The sequence below is a fragment of the Melitaea cinxia genome, chromosome 29, assembly GCF_905220565.1.
Source record: "Melitaea cinxia chromosome 29, ilMelCinx1.1, whole genome shotgun sequence".
Taxonomy (NCBI): domain Eukaryota; kingdom Metazoa; phylum Arthropoda; class Insecta; order Lepidoptera; family Nymphalidae; genus Melitaea; species Melitaea cinxia.
The window spans coordinates 1,201,855-1,221,831 of record NC_059422.1 but is presented as its reverse complement, the minus strand read 5'-3'; the positions used below and the strand labels follow the sequence as shown (position 1 = coordinate 1,221,831).

Below are 19,977 nucleotides of genomic sequence, written 5' to 3'. Positions count from 1 at the left end.
GTGGACTGTATGGGCTGTAATGATGATGTTTAAAACGGAGAACACGTGTATTACACGTAAGTTGTTGACCGACATTCAGAAACTACAAACAGGAGATAAGTAATTGTGTTCTCTCTCAAACGAAAAAAAAACTGCCTTCAATTACATCTACAAGTAGTACAACGTAAGTAGACGAAAAAATAGTCAAGTAAATACGCATTATCAAAGATTATTCAAAAAATACTCATCGGATCTCGACCTAATTTTGAATAGGACCACATGATAGTACTCAGCATTCGATTAAATCATTAAAACAACAATAATCAAAATCGATAAGCCCAGTAAAAAGTTATGCAATATAATACGACGTAAATCGACGAAAAAATAGTCAAGTAAATAAATAAATATCTTATAACATACATACACGGTCGTCTGTTCCTATGGTAAGCAACTTAATGCTTGTGTTATAGGTAACAGCCGACTGTTATAGCTAATTTTTTTTTTGATAAATATACATAGAAATAATACATATATCATCATCATCATCATCATTTCAGCCTATCGCAGTCCACTGCTGGACATAGGCCACCACAAGCTTGTGCCAAAAATGGCGCGAACTCATGTGATACATCATACATACATCGCGATGAATACATATATAATTATAAATATTACACCCAAATTCAGGCGGGAAACGAACCCGCAACACGCGGAACAGAAAGCAGGGCTACATACGGGACTACAAACTGCGCCAACGGGCTAGTCAAAATAATCCGCATTACTAACTCAACGTGAAAAAGACGAGTAAAAAATACTTATTAGATCGCAATTAAATTTTATTGGGACCACATGGCACGCATCACCTTTCGATTAAAAAAAAAATGATAGACCAAAAGTTCTGAGTTACATACATAAATATTTAAAAAAAAAACAATCGAATTGAGAACCTCCTCCTTTTTTGGAGTCGGTTAAAAAGAGTTTGTTTTACTTGTACCTCTCTCAACTGATAAACTAGAACATTTAATTTTACAGCTTGCGATTAGAATTATCTGACAGATAAAGACAAAAATGGAATTTAATTGTGAAATAAAAGAACAGAGAATAATCTAATCTGAGACTTATCAGAAACAAATGAAACAGGCCTTACGTTAATATAATATGTAAATTTGGTTATATTAATCATCATGTGTTATTTTATTTTGATTTTAAGCACAATATCTATGTCAAGACATTTTCCTCGTATTGATTGTTTACTTGATACGGACTTAACTGTAGGGTGAGTACTTTTATTTATATATCTCGGAAACGACTTGCATGATTTAATAAAAAAAAAATTATATTATACGTACTTACTTCAAGTTACCTTTTGGTTTTTAATGAAAATATATGAATATACCTGTAAATTTTTCGTATGCTCCGATTATTCTAAAGCAGCCTGGCTGTTCAATTACGATTTGGCTTTTTTTGGCACCTGCATGTTTCCAAATGTCTTTGGAAACATAATTATACACTTACGACAGCTTTACCTTTCTTGTAAGCACAGCTATATTAATATATATATATATATATATATATATATATAATTTATTGACGCCGCGTTGACGCAACGGTTATAGCCATGTATTGTACCTGTTGCAGTGGCGGTTGTGGGTTCGATCCCCGCACACGACAAACATTTGTATTGGCCATACAAATGTTTACAGTTGTCTGGGTGCTTGTGCAGTCCTTGTAAGTCTCCGTACCGTGCCTCGTAGAGCACGTTAAGCCGTCGGTCCTAGTTGTTATCATGTACACCTGATAGCGATCGTTACTCATAGTAGGGAATATATCCGCCAACCCGCATTGGAGCAGTGGTGGAGCTCTGATCCTTCTACTACATGGGGAAAGAGGCCTATGCCCATTAGTGGGATATTACAGGCTAAAGCGAATATAAAAATGTAAAATCTAAAAAAAAATTGAAATTCACTTTTATACTAATTTTAGATGATTCTTAAATAAGTAGGTATATTTAACATTTAAGACTTTAAAAGTATAAATTCGCCTTCTAATATAATAGTAAACATTAAATCCAAATAAAAGGGATATTTCTTAAAATAATAGTCCCTTAATATTTTAAAAACATTGAACAAATTTTATCAATAATCATGGTCACTCTTTTACCACATTGCCCTGTGATATCATCTAACCTTTCATTACCAAACGAGATACACAGTGAAACGGTACCAACATGCGGGTTATTCTAACTATTTCTATATTTTGCCTGTTATTATGCTACGTTTGTGGCGACCATCTCGTTGTTGGCAACGTGGCGAACAGAGTGGAACTAGCAAAACACGAACAAGTCAAATACAATGCTATACCATTCATCAAGAGAGTGAAATATTACTTTTATACCGATCCTCGGAATAAGATTATTCAAGTAAGTTCTTTCTCTCTGCTCATTTATATAAAATCTTCATTAATGTAGGACACACCATAAATATCCACCTCAACTTGAAGCCATCAGACTCGGAAAGTACGTCACCCTTACAGACCATAGATAAATAATATTGCCTTCAAGCAGTGCCGTTCCTGTCGTTAGATACCGTGGTCGTAGGTAAGGAAGACAGAGCACCTGGGAAATGTAAGATTAGGATTGGTGATGTGCTGGCAATGCTCCCGAAGTTGCTGGCCTGCCTGGCTAGCTTGGTATTTCTATTATTATACCTTGATGAACTGTATAGCTTTATATCATCTAAAAATATCGTTAAAAATAATTTATAATATAATTCTTGATTTTCTTTACCAGTCGTCTGTTAAAAAAAATGTTGCTCAGCTTTAGAGCCCACATAAAGAGTTCCGATATTTCTTGAAACCAGATACGATAAATATATATATCGCGAGGAAATTTGGTTTGATTTACTTAATACTAATGTTGTTTTACGTAATAGGTTTTTTTATTAAAAGGTCATTAATATGAGTCGTGCGACAACGCCCCCAGTTCCGATATATATGTATGTTTCTCGATAACTGGCTTTTTATAAATTGCCCTGAATCATGGGATAGATAACTTCCTGTGCGGGTATGCTCAAGAGAAACATATCATATAGCTGATATAGTGCCTAGGCAGATCTCAATTACATAAGCACATTATCATCATCATCATCATTTCAACCGACGAAAGTTAACTGCTGTCCCGCACCACCTTTCACGATCTAGCGCCGCTTGCATCCAGCGGCTTCCAGCGACTCGTTTGATGTCATCTGTCCACTTAGTGGGGGGTCTTCCAACGCTGCTCTTACCGGTGCATGGCCGCCATTCTAATACCTTGGGACCCCAACGTCGTTCGGACAAACTATGCACCCCGCCCATTGTCACTTCAGCAATGTCGGTTGCTTTGGTTCTTCTCCTCAATCATGGTTTGACACAAGCGTACCTATGTAATGAGCAAACAAGTTATTTGACTTCTCGAAAGATCTTTCTCCTTAATAATTGTTCCTTGCAGGAAAATCATGCAAAATAAGACTCAATTATTTATATTAAAACGAACAGAAAAGTGCAAATAATTGTGTTTGCAGGCAAACAAAGAAAAACCGACTTCAATTATATCGACAAGTAATACAACATAGGTAGACGAAAACATAGTCAAGTAAATACGCATTATCAAAGATTACTCCAAAAGTTGTAATCAGATATCGATGAAATTTAAATGTGACTACATGATAAACATCGGCTTTCGATTAAATTAAAAATCGTTAAAATCGGTACTCCCAGTAAAAAGCTATGCGAGATTTCGAGAATTTCCCTCGATTTCTCTGGGATCCTATCATCAGATCCTGGTTTCCTTATCATATTACCAAACTGGGCATATCTCTTTTCCAACAAAAAAAGAATTATCAAAATCGGTTCATAAACGACGGAGTTATCCCCGAACCAAACCGTCTTTCAAAAAATGTTTGTTCTTGACTAAATAGGACCTGGAAAAATCTGGAAATTTCTAAAAACACTTGGAGTTAGCAAAGTCAAACAATACGTGCCTTCAAATTCCTTTGATCTCAATAATCTCAATAAACATTTTACTTCTTCTGTCACTATAGACAGTGCGACTAAAGCCGATACCCTTAGTCATCTCTCTGCCATTGAAACTCCTGACTCTTCGTCAACTTTTACCTTCACACAAATGTCTGAATGTGATGTTAAGAAGAGCATATTAGCTGTTAGTTCTAATGCAGTGGGCTTCGATAACATCAGCCGTAATATGATCATTCCTATAATAGACTCAGTCCTTCCTGTCATAACCCATATTTTCAACGAATCCCTAAGTTCCAATACATTCCCTACTAGCTAGAAAGACGCTCAAATCATTCCCCTACCTAAAAAACCTAATTCCTCTACGTTTTCAGATCTTCGCCCGATAGCCATTCTCCCTTTCCTGTCCAAAGTTTTAGAGCGTCTTGTCCATCAACAGCTAACTTTATTTCTTTCTTCCAATGATCTCCTAAATCCTTATCAGTCCGGTTTCCGTAAAGGTCATAGTACGGCAACGGCCCTTGTGAAAATCACTGACGACATTAGGCGGGCAATGGACGGTCAGAATCTCACCGTGTTGACCTTGCTGGACTTTAGCAATGCGTTTAACGCGGTGGATTTTGATTTACTGCTGGCTGTTTTGTGCTCACTTAACATATCTCCATCAGCAATTGATTGGTTTCATAGTTACTTGTTTGGTCGTCGGCAGCGCGTTCGTGTCCAGGATTCATATTCAGACTGGTCCAACGTTAATGCTGGCGTTCCGCAAGGTGGCGTGTTGTCTCCGCTCTTATTTTCTATCTTCATAAATTCAATAACTCTCCGCATATCTTCTCTCTACCACTTGTATGCCGATGATCTTCAAATTTATTCTCACGCTAAGTTGACAGATTTACCTACATCAATAAGCAATTTAAATAATGACTTGAAGAACATATATAGATGGAGTAACTCCTACGGATTAAACATAAATCCCTCAAAATGTCAAGTCATTATTATTGGTAGTCCTAAGCTTGTGTGTCGAATAGATTGGTCACTTATACCACCAGTCGTTTATAACAACGCCGTAATCAGTTACAGCGACACAGTCAAAAACTTTGGAATTATCATATAGATAGACATCTTTCTTGGGCACCTCAGCTGAGTGAGATGAGCCGTAAACTATTTGCAGCTATCGGATCACTACGACGACTGCAATATTTCCTCCCTTTGCCTACCAAAATTACATTAGCACAGTCACTCCTTCTACCAATTCTTGACTATGCTGACACTTGCTATCCTGATCTTAAAGAGGAGCAATTAAATAAGCTTGAGCGCCTTCAAAATCTTTGCATACGGTTCATATTTGGTCTTCGCAAATATGACCACGTTTCCGAATTTCGCAGTTGTCTCAAGTGGCTTCCGATTCGCTTTCGCAGGAATACTCACATACTCTCGCTACTATATTGTATACTTTTTCATTCTGATACACCTCTGTACCTTAAGGAGCGTTTCAAGTATCTTTGTAATACGCACGAACGCACCCTTAGATCTGAGTCTACTTTGATGCTCGAAACCCCAGCTCACACTACTTCTTTTTACTCCAATTCCTTTTCAGTTAAAGCTGTTCAACTTTGGAACGCTCTACCTCTTCCTATAAAACAAGCCCAATCCCTGTCTTGCTTTAAAAAATACCTCAAGGCGCACTATTTGTCACTTAGTACGTCATAATTGTTTTTATCACTGCTTAACATATTGTAGGAGTATCGCTTCACTTGTATTTTGTATTTTATGCTATTATTCATATTATATGTATTTCGTTTATATGTAGGTATAGTATTTTTATGCGTATGTATATATATGTGTATGTATGTCTGTGTATATATATATATGTGTATATATATATATATATATATATATATATATATATATATATATATATATATATATATATGTTTGTATGTATGTATCTATGTATGTATTGTACTGTATATGTATGTGAATTTGTACTCGATAGTTGATATTGTTCTAGGTGACACTAATTGTCACTTCTCTGTATACACTTCCCTACCGCTTTTTCACTACGCTGTGTCCTATATGCCCAAAGGTTGTCTGGAAGAGATCGCTACTCTAGCGATAAGACCGCCTTTGTACACTGTTTTATTTTTATTTTTTTTATTTGTAATATGTTATTGTGTTGATTGTTGTTGTGTACAATAAAGAGTATCTATCTATCTAGTAGCTAAGATGTGAAAGTATAAACGCTGTTTCAAATGTCCAATATCATCTTGTCAACATGACTTCATAATCGTATAAAAAAAACGAAAAATCAATTAAGAAGGTATATTTTGGTTTCAGGGTATCCAAGCCTTAGATATGTTGCATAGCAAGGCGTCCATCAACGTTACAGCAGGCGGAGTTGGGTCTTCATTTGTGAACCTGAGGCTTAAAAGCGAAAGAGGCTTAGGTCTCGATTATGATGTTGGAATCTATGTTCTTCCAGACTTTTTATAAATAAATAATTATTTTAATAAAATTATGTTAAACAATTACCATTTTTTTGTTTTTTTTTTTTTACGTAAATTTGTGAGTAGTTTCAAATACTCACAAGTGAAACTGTTTCCTAAGTGCGTTAAATTAAAAACTAATATTAAAAATAGATAAAAACGTTATATTTTACGGATAATTTATTATTACTGTATGCTTGAAAACGATTTGTGAAGAAATTAAATCAAAATGTTGTTCGCATTATGTAGGTACAACGAAATAATTTCAAAATTAGTTATTTCGTACTGGTTTTAAACAATCTTCAAATTGAACGTGTCTATTATCTGTCTTATAGCATTCAGTAAATATATGATTTATTATCTTATACATGAAATAATATGGAAATTAATAGAATTCGGAGTCAAGTAGGTCAATCGACCACAGTATAATATCATTTGACACATTTATAAATAATTTCTTGATAAGGTTTTACAAAAATAGATACCATCTATCACAAAAATATAGCTAATATATAAATTAGATATGTATGTTTTTGATGATAGAAATAATTTTCGCGCTATTTTTTAATCTATACTAATATTCTAAAGAGATAAAGTTTCTAACTTTGTTTGTATGTAGGGGGTAATCTTCGCAAATACTGATCCGATCATGAAGATTCTTTCACTATCAGAAAGATACGCTATTCAGGAGTGATATAGGCTATATTTTATTGTTATTGAACAAAAAATTCAGTGAAATATAATAGTATATGTAAATAAAGTCGGAAAAATACGAGCGAGATGAAAACTTTACTATATATTTTGCATCACATAAATAATTATCGCCCAACGACGTGGTCACGGGTCGGCTAGTAATAAATATATGAATTATTTATTTATTTCACTCTAACAAAAAAGTAAAATAGTAAATTAAAAAAATTACATAAAAATGGAGGCAAACATTGAATTAATGACTACAGTTTTTATTTTTTGACGCCGCGTTGGCGCAACGGTTACAGCCATGGATTGTACCTCGGAGAGCACGTTAAGCCGTCGGTCCCGGTTGTTATCATGTACACCTGAAAGCGATCGTTACTCATAGTAGGGTATATATCCGCCAACCCGCATTGGAGCAGCGTGGTAGATTAAGCTCTGATCCTTCTCCTACATGGGGAAAGAGGCCTATGCCTAGTAGTGGGATATTACAGGCTACGAGGCACGGTGGGAAGACCCACAAGGACTGCACAAACACCCAGACCACGGCAAACACCTGTATGGCCAATACAAATGTTTGTCAGGTGCGGAGATCAAACCCGCAACCGCCAGCGCAATATAATATATAATTATATCCTACTGAAGGCTACTTATATACTTATTTTTATAGCTGTAATTTTCCATGTCATTCTAATTACATAAAATCTTTTTTCATTTTAACCCAATATTTGCCCATAAGTCAAAGCTCCATCATGACAATGATGTGTATATTTAAAAATATAATTTATAACACATACTGTCTTATACTGTCTTTATAGACTGTCATAATGTCATTATACTGTCATTATTGTCTGTCATTATATATTAACTGTCATTATAGATGCCCACATTTCGAGTCACACATCCGGAAACACACACAGTACACAAGCACAAACGCCCAGACCCGAATCATCTATGACCGCTTCGCCAATGTGTCCTCGAATTATATGATTTATTTAGAATTAAAGTATAGGGATTTTATAAATGAAACATCATATAATTAATCATCAATATAATAAAAAAGAACACCATTGGAGTATATTAATTAGGTATCGACTATCTAGCAGATAAGGAAAACCAACTATGATAATTACAATATCATAACAGTTATTCTGCATCAGCTGAATAGAAAGCCATTTTGGATTTTTAAAAGTTGCCAGAACATTTTCTTGGGTCTCATCCATATTTACCTCTATTTAATGTAAATAGGAGAATTATGTATTTAGTTATACAGTAATTTACAGTTCTTTATTTTAAGGACTTCGTAGGCCTGTTTGACTGGTTGCTAATAAAGCTATCTTACGGATATAACAGACAAAGTCTATGATAACTTTTCTTTTTTTATAATCAAATTCCATTTTTATCCGTCACATATTATATGTGATGGATAAAAGTAATAAAAGCCTGTATTACTTCCTGCTGATAAATTATATCAGTAACTTATGTGCTGGATAAACTTTATTAACAACAGTGAAACCAGCCCATGCCAGTATGGTGTATATTCCTATGGCAATATTTGACAACTTCTAAAAATTCATGCCTAGCTAGTAGTAGAGCATAATTTTAAATAATGTTCGCATACTGACTATTGCTAATGGCATTACAATCATTGAAAAACCGTAGTGACAAAAAAATATTTTAAAAAATAAGTCATAGTAAAAAAATCGTTTTGACTAATCTATATATTGGTCCGAATACATCGTAATTATTTGCGATGCTTTATAAAACAAAATCAAATAAAAATTTATCATAAAAATAGTTTAACTTAACCCTTAAACGCTTGCTTCAGTTTTTTGTCCACGTTTAATTTTTATTACTACCTATAAAATGAAGATATGTAAATAAATGTGTCACAAATCGTCATCACTAGGTAAGACTATTTGTTTCGTCTTTTTAAATCTATTTGTATTATTTAGAAAGTATGCTTCGCATTTCAAGGTTAGTATTTTGTCACTAGATGGCGTTGTCAAAAACTCAAGAAGCCCATCTAATTGCCATAAACTGTAACAAGTATGCGTTATTATATAACCGTTAAATATAAAAATAATAATGTATATTTTCATAGTCACATCTATCTAAAGCGTAGTATAACATCGGTTTTTTATCGAGTTTAAGATTGAATCAAATAAAGTATTTAAAAAAGGGTTTATACCCCAAAATATATATGAAATAAAATCATTTACAAATATAATTCCCAAGTTAACCCTTTCTAGACAATTTTTCGTTAGGTGATAAAACCTTCTTTTAGACTATTTTATTAAATTATGGGACAAAGATGTCTTTTACATTGGAAAACTTGATAGCTCGGCGAACTTAGTACTGCAATTTATTCCTTTTATTTAACAAAGAATTATTCAATGCAGTTGTTCATAAATTATGAGAGTATATACATTTATTTTTATTTATATAGATGACAAAAATTTTGTGGAACCACAGAATTCTGTTTACGTTTTTCTAAAGCCCTAATTGGTATTGATGTGAACCAAATTAAACCTGATTAAAAGCATTTAGTTTATTAATATATTTACTAGTATGTATGTTTAATATATATGTCTCAAAAGGGTCAAATGATATTAACGTTAACACATTTTTTTAAGGATTATAATAAATAAAACAATATAACTTTACCCCCATTTCAAGATACATAGCACAGATTGACGATACAATCAAAAAAATTTTAGAAAGCCTCAAGTATATTGATATTAATTATATTTTTATACAAATTCTTTTGAAACCGAATTAAAATTTGCTTAAATAAATTCTAGTATACAAATGTGCAAATTCTTAACTAATTTACATATATTTTTGATTGCCATTTCTCCATAGTCCGTACAAGTAACATCAATGCAAGCTAACAGCCTTAACATTTATTTTTATCATCTAAAACCCAATTTCGATAGACACCATGTTTTTATGTCGCCTTTATGTTAACTGTGTACAATATATACTGAAGACTATAATAAAATTTTCCAAAAAATTTTTAACCGATTGTAATAAACTCATGTCTTGCCAATGTAATTTTAGCAAGTTACAAACAAATGTAATTTAATTTTTTTTCATTATATGTTTGATCTATAATACTCCCTTAAAAAACTCCTATATACTTAAAATGAACGCATTTTAAGTGGAAAAAATATCATTCACTAATTTTTTCTATGTTAAGTTTTTAGGACAATTATTACTTGCATGTGTAGTTTAACTGTAGTATTTAACAAATAATAATATAATTTTCTAAATACAAAAAAGCGTTGTTTAACGGCCTTTTTATTATAGATGCTAGGTATAGCTTTATGACGTCATTGCGAATCAAATATGGCGGCGCCATATATCATAACATGTACAAAACCAGGGTTTTTAATTTCACCCATTTAATTTACTAAATCTCAACTCAATTATTTAAATTGCTGTATTTTCATAGCTGTTTGTTACACTACAAACCAAACACGATATTACACCATCTTAGATCATCACTTTTAACTCATCACCGATAAAATTGATACACTCCATAATATGATATTCCGTTAATCACTTAACACTTCACTTCTTGGTACTAAAACCTTCATATCGAGTACCAGCAAAAAAATGCCATTAATATCCTGACCACCCTCGGGACCATTAATCACTGTTCTTCGTCCTGTATTTCACCTGGATCCTGGATCTCGACTTCCTCTCTTGCTCTGTTCGGTTCCAACTCTATCACAGGGTCAGCGGTGGCCTCGGCTAAGTTTGTCACCGATTTGGATTTAAAACATTGGAAGTCAACATGTCTGCTTTTCGCTTCCTCTTTCTCCCAGGACATGTGGATGAAGGGGCGTTGGACGTAATTGTATATAACTTCAGCTCTGCCGCCGGGACGCTTGCGCACTTTCTCCTTGTATGTTGGGTAACCTTCTACACCCAGGCGGATTTTCTTAAGGCCTCGTTCCTTCATCACCTGCTTTGCGACATCTCTGTAATGAAAGAAAAGAATTTTTATGCATTTTTTAAATATTAATCCTTTATCTAAGGTCGCTTAGAATAGTTTACTATTGCTATGTAAATCAATTTTGGTGTACAATAATGACTATATAAATAAAACTAGCTGTTGCCGCGACGTCGTCTGCGTGAACGCTATATAGCACCAAAAATACCTATGATACGATACCTTTTAAAATAACATTCCTTTACCCGTTTCTTCTTTACATTTCATATCTACAGAAAAATGGCTAGTTAGCCATAAGTCCGCCTATTGTACTTCACTGTCTGTAACTATCTTTATGCTTATACGTAATATATTTGTGGTGTACAATAAAGTATAAAATAAAATAATAAATAAAAATCTCATAGATGGCGCTGCTTTAAAATTGTCTTGTCTACTTATATTCATTTAATTATGTTTATCGGCTTAGTTACTTATATTGCGTGATTTTTATAGTGTGAAGCTAGCTTATATAGCATGGTTATTAACATAATAACAACAACATTCAAATATTCGTCGTTAGATTACACATTATTACAGAATGCGTTGAAGAACTTTCACTGCTCGTTCCCCGTAGGTGATAGCGTAATAATATGTAGTTTATGTTGACCCGACTTCTTAATAATATTCGTGCCAAATTTGAAGTAAATCCATGGAATACTTTTTGAGTTTATCCCGGACATACATACAGACAAACAGACAAAAATTCTAAAAACTATATTTTTGGCTTCAGTATCGATTGTAGATCACGCCCAAAGTATTCTTTTAAAAAAATATTCAATGTATAATTTTGACTTTCCTACCATTTTATTATATGTATATAGATAATTAATATGTGTGTTTGGTACTGTAACACTTAAATGGCGGTTAAAACGCTACATTCATTTCATAAGATATATTGACACAACATATGAAGACATCATAGACATGACCCAGTTCTTATAAAAGACTATCTAATAGAAATCTTACCTGTTCTCAATGTATTTGAAGAACCTGTACAGCGGTGTAGACAGAACCGTCTGGCTGTATTCATCACCCATCTGGGGAGGGTACTCTTCATCCCACTCCACAGAATCATCATCTAATAGTACAACGACATGACACTCCCTGTCTCCACGCTGGGCTGACTCCACCATCAGAGGCAGGATGAGTCTTTCTAGGAAACTTTCGAACTGACGACGGGCACCTTCGTTTGATAGTTCGTGGAGGAGTCCACGTAGATTCTGAAATGATAGAAGAATTGGTTTTAGATTGTGCAACATTAACACTAATGACCTAACTGAGGTAGGGCACAGCAGGAAATATCCTGCTCAAAACAAGGAGCAGTCCGACTGGGGTAGTATAGTTCGCGTCATATAAAAAGAACGCTGAAAGAAACTGGAGGGGGTGCGTTTGCGCATGGGTATACTCGCGCACAAAAGTACTACTGTTTTATTTTTTAATTAGGCTTTCATTCGCGGCTTCGTATAATGATTATTGGTAGGTACATTAAAAAATACTAGAAATACAAGTGCGAATAATTCGGACTAAATAAGTATAATAATTATCACTTTACAAAATCACAATTTTTTTTTTAAACAAAAGTAATAACAAATTTTTTAGTTATTGAAATGTCGTATTCAAAAATATTAATTATCTGTACTCTCGATATTCGTATCTTAATAGTTTTTATGTGTTTAAAATGATAAATTGATATTTGTTTTTTACTGAAATAAATAGTAAATGGAGAATTTTGTAATCTAAAACTTTTGTGCGCGATAATATTTTGAGTCGACGTCGAACTGTCCAACCAATAGCACACCGGCAAGCATGCGACACGTGATAAACACGGCCGCCCCCTACCCCATACCACCAAATAGACCGATAAATCGCTTCTGCGCAGCTTCAGGCCAGCGTTCTTTTTACATGACGCGAACTATACCTCGACCTTACAGAAGTTCACAGCAAAATAATACTGTTCTTAAGCAGGGTTGTGTTCCTGTTGGTGAGCAAGGTGACCAGAGCTCCTGGGGGGATTGGGGATAGGGTCGGCAACGCGCTTGCGATGCTTCTGGTGTTGGTGTCTATAAGTTACGGTAATCTCTTACCATCAGGCGAGCCGTACGCTTGTTTACCAATCAAGTTATATATTTAAAAAACGCTATAGTCGTTCCTAGCATAATATTCTTTTTTTTAACTATCATATGTTGCATAATATATGGGATTAACTCCTGCATCGGGGGTCCGAAAACACACACAATGCACAAACGCCCTGTCAACGACAAAAATGAATAATACAATTATTTGTAATGAGATAGTGATCGGACCCGTCTCCGCAAGCGCAATAGCCAATGCTCTGTTCGCTACCCCCACGCATCGTCAAACTTATGTTAGGATTTTTTTGGGGTCTATAGTAACCCAATTTTTTTTTTGGTAACTCACCTGGCACCTCACAGTATTAGCGTCAAAAGGCACCAGCAAGTAATCACACGCCTCTCTCAGCTCCTGAACGGACACGGTGGGCGGGCAGCGGATAGTACCGCCGCGGTAGTACTCCAGGATGGCGCGGAACACCGTCGCCGATATACCCTCCGCCACTTCGTACTCACCCCTCTCATTTGGGTGGGTGAACTCTATACCTGGAAGGGTTTTGTTTAAAATTACTATAAAATATCCATTAGCATTATGTAGTCAACATTCACGATGTTTCTCATCAATAGTTCTAATACGTATCTCTTCTGAGCTATAGAAAGTGCATTTACTTCCCACCCATTACTTAGGTAGGTACTTGGAATTGCCGTTTTATAGGGAAATACACCTAACGATAAGTTAAACTTGATATTACTTTCAAATTATTAGACAAGATTGTGGTAATTCAGAAGACCAAAATATTATATTACTACTAGCTGACCCCGCAAACGTTTCTTTGCCATATATGTTATTAACCCGCTAATCCCCCTCCTCCTTATAACTTAGGGGTATAAAAAATAGATGTTGGCCAGACCTACCCGATATGCCCACAAAATTTTATTAAAATCGGTCGAGCCGTTTCGGAGGAGTTCAATGTTTAACACCATGACACGAGAATGAAGATAGATTATTACCCTATTAAAAATAATACTTGGCCCTTTTACCCTTCTCTATTAAATTAATCAAAACAAAAAAGTGTGTGTGTCAGCTCTGACGACTGAAGTTTACTCCTTCAGATCGACTGTCTAAATAGGCACAAAAAAAAACTTACTAGTCTAAGAAAAAGATTAATACCACATCAAATGGTAAATAATCGAATCAAAAAACGCCATATACCCATCTATATAACCCAATAGTGTTCCGATAGATGGCGTTAACAAAAACGTAACAAGATCATTCGTTCAGTAGATTTTACTACTCATATTTTTTTTCTACCGGAGTGTTATATGAAAATCGATTCTTAAGAAGTTCAGACGTACCTTAAAAAACATAGTAAGTAGTCATAATTACATCACGCACCATCTTTAAAATCGGTTAGAAAAACATGAATTTTCTAGTAACAAAGACAAAAACGTCATCGTAATTAACTAGTACTGTATGATTATACAGTGCAAATAAATTAAACATTACGATAAACAGAAACTCATCTTAGTCATTAATGAGATTACGCAGTGACGCACAAAGGAATTACAATGTCAATACACTATTAACAAACTGGTATAAAAATAAATTTTATATCTATACTAATATTACAAAGAGGTAAAGTTTCTAACTTTGTTTGTTTGTAGGGGGTAATCTTCTAATTTGATCATGAAAATTCTTTCACTGACAGAAAGCTACACTATTCAGGGAGCGATATAGGCTATATTTATTGTTATTGAACAAAAAATTCAGTGAAAAATAATAGTATATGTGTCACTGAGGTAGGGCACAGCAGGAATTTCCTGCTCAAAATCTGGAGCAGCCCGACTGAGGTAGTACCTCGAACTTACAGAAGACCACAGCTAAATAATACTATTTTCAAGCAGTATTGTGTTCCTATTGGTGAGTAAGGTAACCAGAGCTTCTGGGGGGGGGGGGGATTGGGGATTGGGTCGGCAACGCGCTTGCGATGCTTCTGGTGTTGCAGACGTCTATAAGCTACGGTAATCTCTTACCATCAGGTGAGCCGTACGCTTGTTTGCCGACCTAGTGATATAAAAAAAAGTCAAGTTGGAGAAATGCGAGCGAGATGAAAACTTTACTATATATTTCCATCACAAAATAATAATTAACGCCCAACAAAGTAATTATGGGTCGGCTATGATTTTAATAAACGTGACATTTCAAAACATAATTAGACATTCTAATTATGCCTTAAAAAAAGGGGTCATCCATTAAACGCGTTTGCACGTAAGGGGAAGGGCGCACAGTGGAAAATTTGGGTCCGTAACTCCTTATCGGATCGAAACTGTAACTCCGTCAATTATAAAGATAGCTCTTTCAAATTTTGTATTAAAATCTATTATATAAGAATTCATATTATTTTTTCTCAAATAGTTTTAGTAATTATTATTATTTATCAAAATAAAATCACAATATTTTAAGGTTGTATGTATATATATTGCCTAAAACTTTTTTTTCAAAAATATTTCGTAGATGTGATTAGTAGATATTCGTTTTCGTATGTTTCTTTAATATTAGATATCCAATTAACATTACTATCATACACTGATATAAAATTAAATAAAAAAAAACGAGGGTGCTTAAGACCACACGACTGAAGTAAAACATCTTTAGCTTCATCTAACTTATATCTTCCCCTCAACTTCCGTTCGTGAAAATTCAGGATTAACTTAAACTCACACGCCTTCTCTATTTTATAATTTATTATTTATTTATTTTTTTGTCAAAATGAATGCATGCAGGATGTGGCCTAAGACAATCATTTGTTGAAGTATTATTATTACTTCATTTCTGGAATCTAAAGTGTCTAAATATGACAAATGCTTAAACGGTACAGAGAATTTGACACATTTTCTTATGTCGGAACATTTGAAATTCAACAACTTGACGTTAAAAATTATTAATATTTTTTTTACATAACTAGGTCGGCAAACAAGCGTACGGCTCACCTGATGGTAAGCGATTACCGTAGCTTATAGACGTCTGTAATACTTAGAAGTATCGCAAGCGCGTTGCCGACCCTATTCCCAATTCCCCCCAGGAGTTCTGTACATATTTAAAGTTTAAAAATTACAAAATTATTAGTCACGAAAAGTGAAAGGACACGATTGTGAGTGAGCGTCACCGTGCTCAAAGGAAATTCTCTCAAATGATTCATCATTAACATTCAATGAACGACCCAGTAAACTAGAAATCCACTTTATCATACTGAGATTATAAATGTTACACACACACATACAGTGATTGATGGGTGTTGATTAATTTTGAACAATTTCAATAGAAAATGGTTAAGACAGTGAAAAAATATTTTGTGAATGCAGAAAACGAAATAATTTAATTCTTATTACTAAATGTACTGTGTGGCTACGGTACTAAAGAATATAGCCACCCCCTCTCTTCCCGTGGGTGTCATAAGAGGCGACTAAGGGATAACACAGTTCCGCTACCACCTTGGAACTTAAAAAGCCGACCGGGGGCGGGATAGCTATCCAACTACTGGCTTTGAAATACACAGGTCGAAGATGGGCAGCAGCGTCTTCAGTGCGACAAAGCCAGCCCTGCGGTCACCAACCCGCCTGCCCAGCGTGGTGACTATGGGCAAAACACATAGTTCGCGCTATTTTTGAAGTATGAAGCTTAATCATGCTCAGTTTCTGCGTAAAAAAATAAACTATTTGTGAGGACAACTAATAATATTTTGAATAATAAGGACATAATACATTTATCTTATAATCCTTTATTTCTGATTTTACAGTCACATTTCAAAATATAATAAATTAACGAATTGAAGTTGTAAACGACTGTACTTGTTTATTAATTTTAATACCCATTTTTCACCCTGTTTGATTGATGTTGTTTTAATTGAAAAATAATTAAAATTGAAATAAATATAACGAAAACACACATGTTTTTGATTACATTTTATTGATAAAATTGCAAAATATGTTAAATTATACTATTTAGTTGGGAGGGGGTGACGTAAAACCTGTTTTTAAAAACAATGTTTACAGGATACAAAACATTGAGTAATCATTCAACAATGATAAAGTCAAATGTTTTACTTATTACTTATAAATTATTTATTTATTTAAAGTAAATAAAAAAATTGTAAGAATGACTTGTAATTATGTTTTTTTTTTTATCGTGCAATAAAAAATATATGTAGTAATTATAATAAGCAGTGTAGCAACATCAATGTAACGATTTACAGTGCAAGGTTTAACAAAAAGAATTTATATTGAAAAAAAAACACCTAGAATTAATCGCCTCCAAAAGTATAATATATAAACATAAAACACAAGCACATACATCCACACAATGACAAGTAACTGTACAGCTTATTCCTATATCATGAAAGTTGATTAAATATACGGTCAGTTACTGTAACCGTTTCCCCAAATCAACAATTCAGCCTGTAACATTCCACTTCTGGGCATGGGCCTCTCTCTACATGTAGGAGAAGGATTGGAGTTTTGTATTGTATTGTTGTGGGCTCGGTTTTCCGCATTTAGACACAAAGATATGCGTGAAAAAAGGGCTGGCTAATTCAGCCAGCCCAGCTCCTTCCAGAAGCACAGTAGCCTCCTGGGGCGTTCACAGGCTTCTCATAGTGTCTTTATTTCCTTAAGGATGGTAGCCCCGTGTGCGGCCACTCCCTCGCATTCCAGGATTACGTGGGCGGAAGGATCGGAGCTTAATCCACTATGCTTTATCCACTAGAGGTTAGCGGATATATTCCCTACTATGAGTAACGAAAGTTTATATAATAACAACCGGGATCAACAACTAAACATGTCTTCAAGGCACGGTAGGGAGACAGGGAATCAAACTGTCAAACTGCCAGAGTTTAGGCACCTCTGAGACATGAACCACAACATCAGAGCGATTGTTTAATTGGTAGTTCGTCCAATCCAACAACAAAATATTTAAGTTCAGGTTAAACCTAAATATCTCATATTATTTCACCGCGTTAATAAATATTCAGCAAAAACTAAATTGTTATTGCCCTTGAGTGACGTCAAAACAATGAGGATATACGAAAATATGTGAGAAAAATAAAATTTATCTTCAATGCAAATAATTCATCGGTTTTATCAGTCATTTATAACAATTGTATAATAATTTTGTAAGACGTTAAATATTTATAAAGTTGCCAAAATCTTTTATAACGTTATTAAGTTAGTTTATTTACTGTAAAGATTTCCAAAGTAAGATGTACTAATGAAACCCTTAAAAGTATTATGAAATGAATAGCCAACCACATTGTCGCTTTATTGTGATAGAAAATAAGAGGAAAAGAAAATAATAGGAACACTGTTTTTGTCTGTTTAGCAGTATTATGTTCCTGTTGGTGAGTAAAGTGACCAGAGCTCCTGGGGGGATTGGGGATTGGGTTGGCAACGCGCTTGCGATGCTTCTGGTGTTGCAGGCGTCTATAAGCTACGGTAATCTCTTACCATCAGGTGAGCTGTACGCTTGTTTGCCGAACTAGTGATATAAAAAAATAATAATAATGGTTTTAAAAAGAAATTAAATTAAATCAAATTAATTAATAAAAGATTATTTTTGTTTAAATGTTGTGTAATAGAATGACCTAAGAAAAATATTTTTAGAGAAAGTTTCCTATTTTGTGCATAAATGTATATTAAAATGTTGCACAATATTTTTTTTTTTCTATATCTATTTGGTTTTATTTTTTCACTAAATCCAAAATAGTATTATTACTCAATAGATTACAGTAAGTTGTTTATATTTAGTTTCAAGGTTTAATAGATATTAAGTAGAGAATGTATGTCTTCACAGAATAATGAAAACACATACATAATACAATGCCATTAAAAATTTTGCTTTAACTCATAGGGTGGGATAATTTGTTTCAGCTATGTTACAATTAGAAGGGGAAAATGAGTTTGCTTGTATCTCTACAGGTAAAATATAGACTAAAAAAAAGAATTTTATAGAACTTACCAGAACTAAACATTCTACCCAGCATTGTGTTGGGATGAGCGGTGAACTGAGCTGGATCGACCACGAACCGAGTGTTATCAACTACGAGAGTAATCCTATCATCACACAACTGGTTTTTCTGGCCATTCTTCGGAGGTTCCTGACTTGAGGTCGATGGAATCGGTGCGTTAGGTGCTTGGTTCTTCGGCGGCATATTTGATGGAACTCTTCTTATACTCGGTCCGTTACGCTTGGAAAGACGTTTGCGACGGTCTTCCGCGTCTCTCGTATACTCTTCTGTGTCACTACTGCTGTCAGGGTAGAAAAAATGCCTACGTGTATCTAACATGGCCCCTTGGCCTATCGCTTGCGAATCGGACATGGACGCTCGCTCGTAACGAGCCCTCACATCACGCTCGACGCTGGCTGCCTGTGCTTCAGCAACGGCCGGATTTCGATGTGGAAAACTTTGTTTGTTACGACAACGCTGATCTAGAACGTCACCTTCATGTGACGTATACGATCCAAATGTTGCAATTTATTTACTTTTTTTATTGCTTACACTGTGTGTTGCCAGAGAATATTTTTTGTGAGCGATTTATGTGACAATATTGAATATGTTTAAAAGAATAATTATTCCTTTTTCTTTTCTTACGGGTAGGTTTGAACTTTGAAGACCTACGTAAAATACCAATAATGCAAATATTTCAATGATTATAATATACTTGTCGGAAATGAAGGTATATTTCTCTC

The 19,977-nt window shown here is 34.4% G+C and overlaps 2 protein-coding genes across 2 annotated transcripts; one reads left to right on the top strand and one right to left on the bottom strand.

Moving 5' to 3' along the window:
- Positions 1 to 2,139: 2,139 nt before the first annotated feature.
- LOC123667834 lies at positions 2,140 to 6,518 on the top strand. Its single transcript, XM_045601672.1, has 2 exons — positions 2,140 to 2,398; positions 6,325 to 6,518. Exons 1-2 carry the CDS (start codon positions 2,207 to 2,209, stop codon positions 6,478 to 6,480), a joined length of 348 nt encoding a protein of 115 aa, XP_045457628.1. The 5' UTR covers positions 2,140 to 2,206; the 3' UTR covers positions 6,481 to 6,518.
- A 1,684-nt stretch (positions 6,519 to 8,202) lies between these two features.
- Positions 8,203 to 19,748, bottom strand: LOC123667846 (BTB/POZ domain-containing protein 10). Its single transcript, XM_045601682.1, has 4 exons — positions 19,246 to 19,748; positions 13,585 to 13,781; positions 12,133 to 12,386; positions 8,203 to 11,155 (listed from the first exon to the last, which is right to left on the bottom strand). The coding sequence occupies exons 1-4, from the start codon at positions 19,604 to 19,606 to the stop codon at positions 10,825 to 10,827; spliced, it is 1,143 nt and encodes a 380-aa protein (XP_045457638.1). The 5' UTR covers positions 19,607 to 19,748; the 3' UTR covers positions 8,203 to 10,824.
- Between the last annotated feature and the right edge of the window lie 229 nt (positions 19,749 to 19,977).

Coding starts and splice junctions, on each gene's coding strand:
- LOC123667846 (XM_045601682.1), bottom strand. CDS start 19,606: ATGTCCGATTCGCAAGCGATAGGCCAAGGGGCCATGTTAGATACACGT. Junction 13,782..19,245: donor GGGTAGAATGTTTAGTTCTG/GTAAGTTCTATA, acceptor AAACCCTTCCAG/GTATAGAGTTCACCCACCCA. Junction 12,387..13,584: donor CTAATACTGTGAGGTGCCAG/GTGAGTTACCAA, acceptor CTATCATTTCAG/AATCTACGTGGACTCCTCCA.
- LOC123667834 (XM_045601672.1), top strand. CDS start 2,207: ATGCGGGTTATTCTAACTATTTCTATATTTTGCCTGTTATTATGCTAC. Junction 2,399..6,324: donor CTCGGAATAAGATTATTCAA/GTAAGTTCTTTC, acceptor TTTTGGTTTCAG/GGTATCCAAGCCTTAGATAT.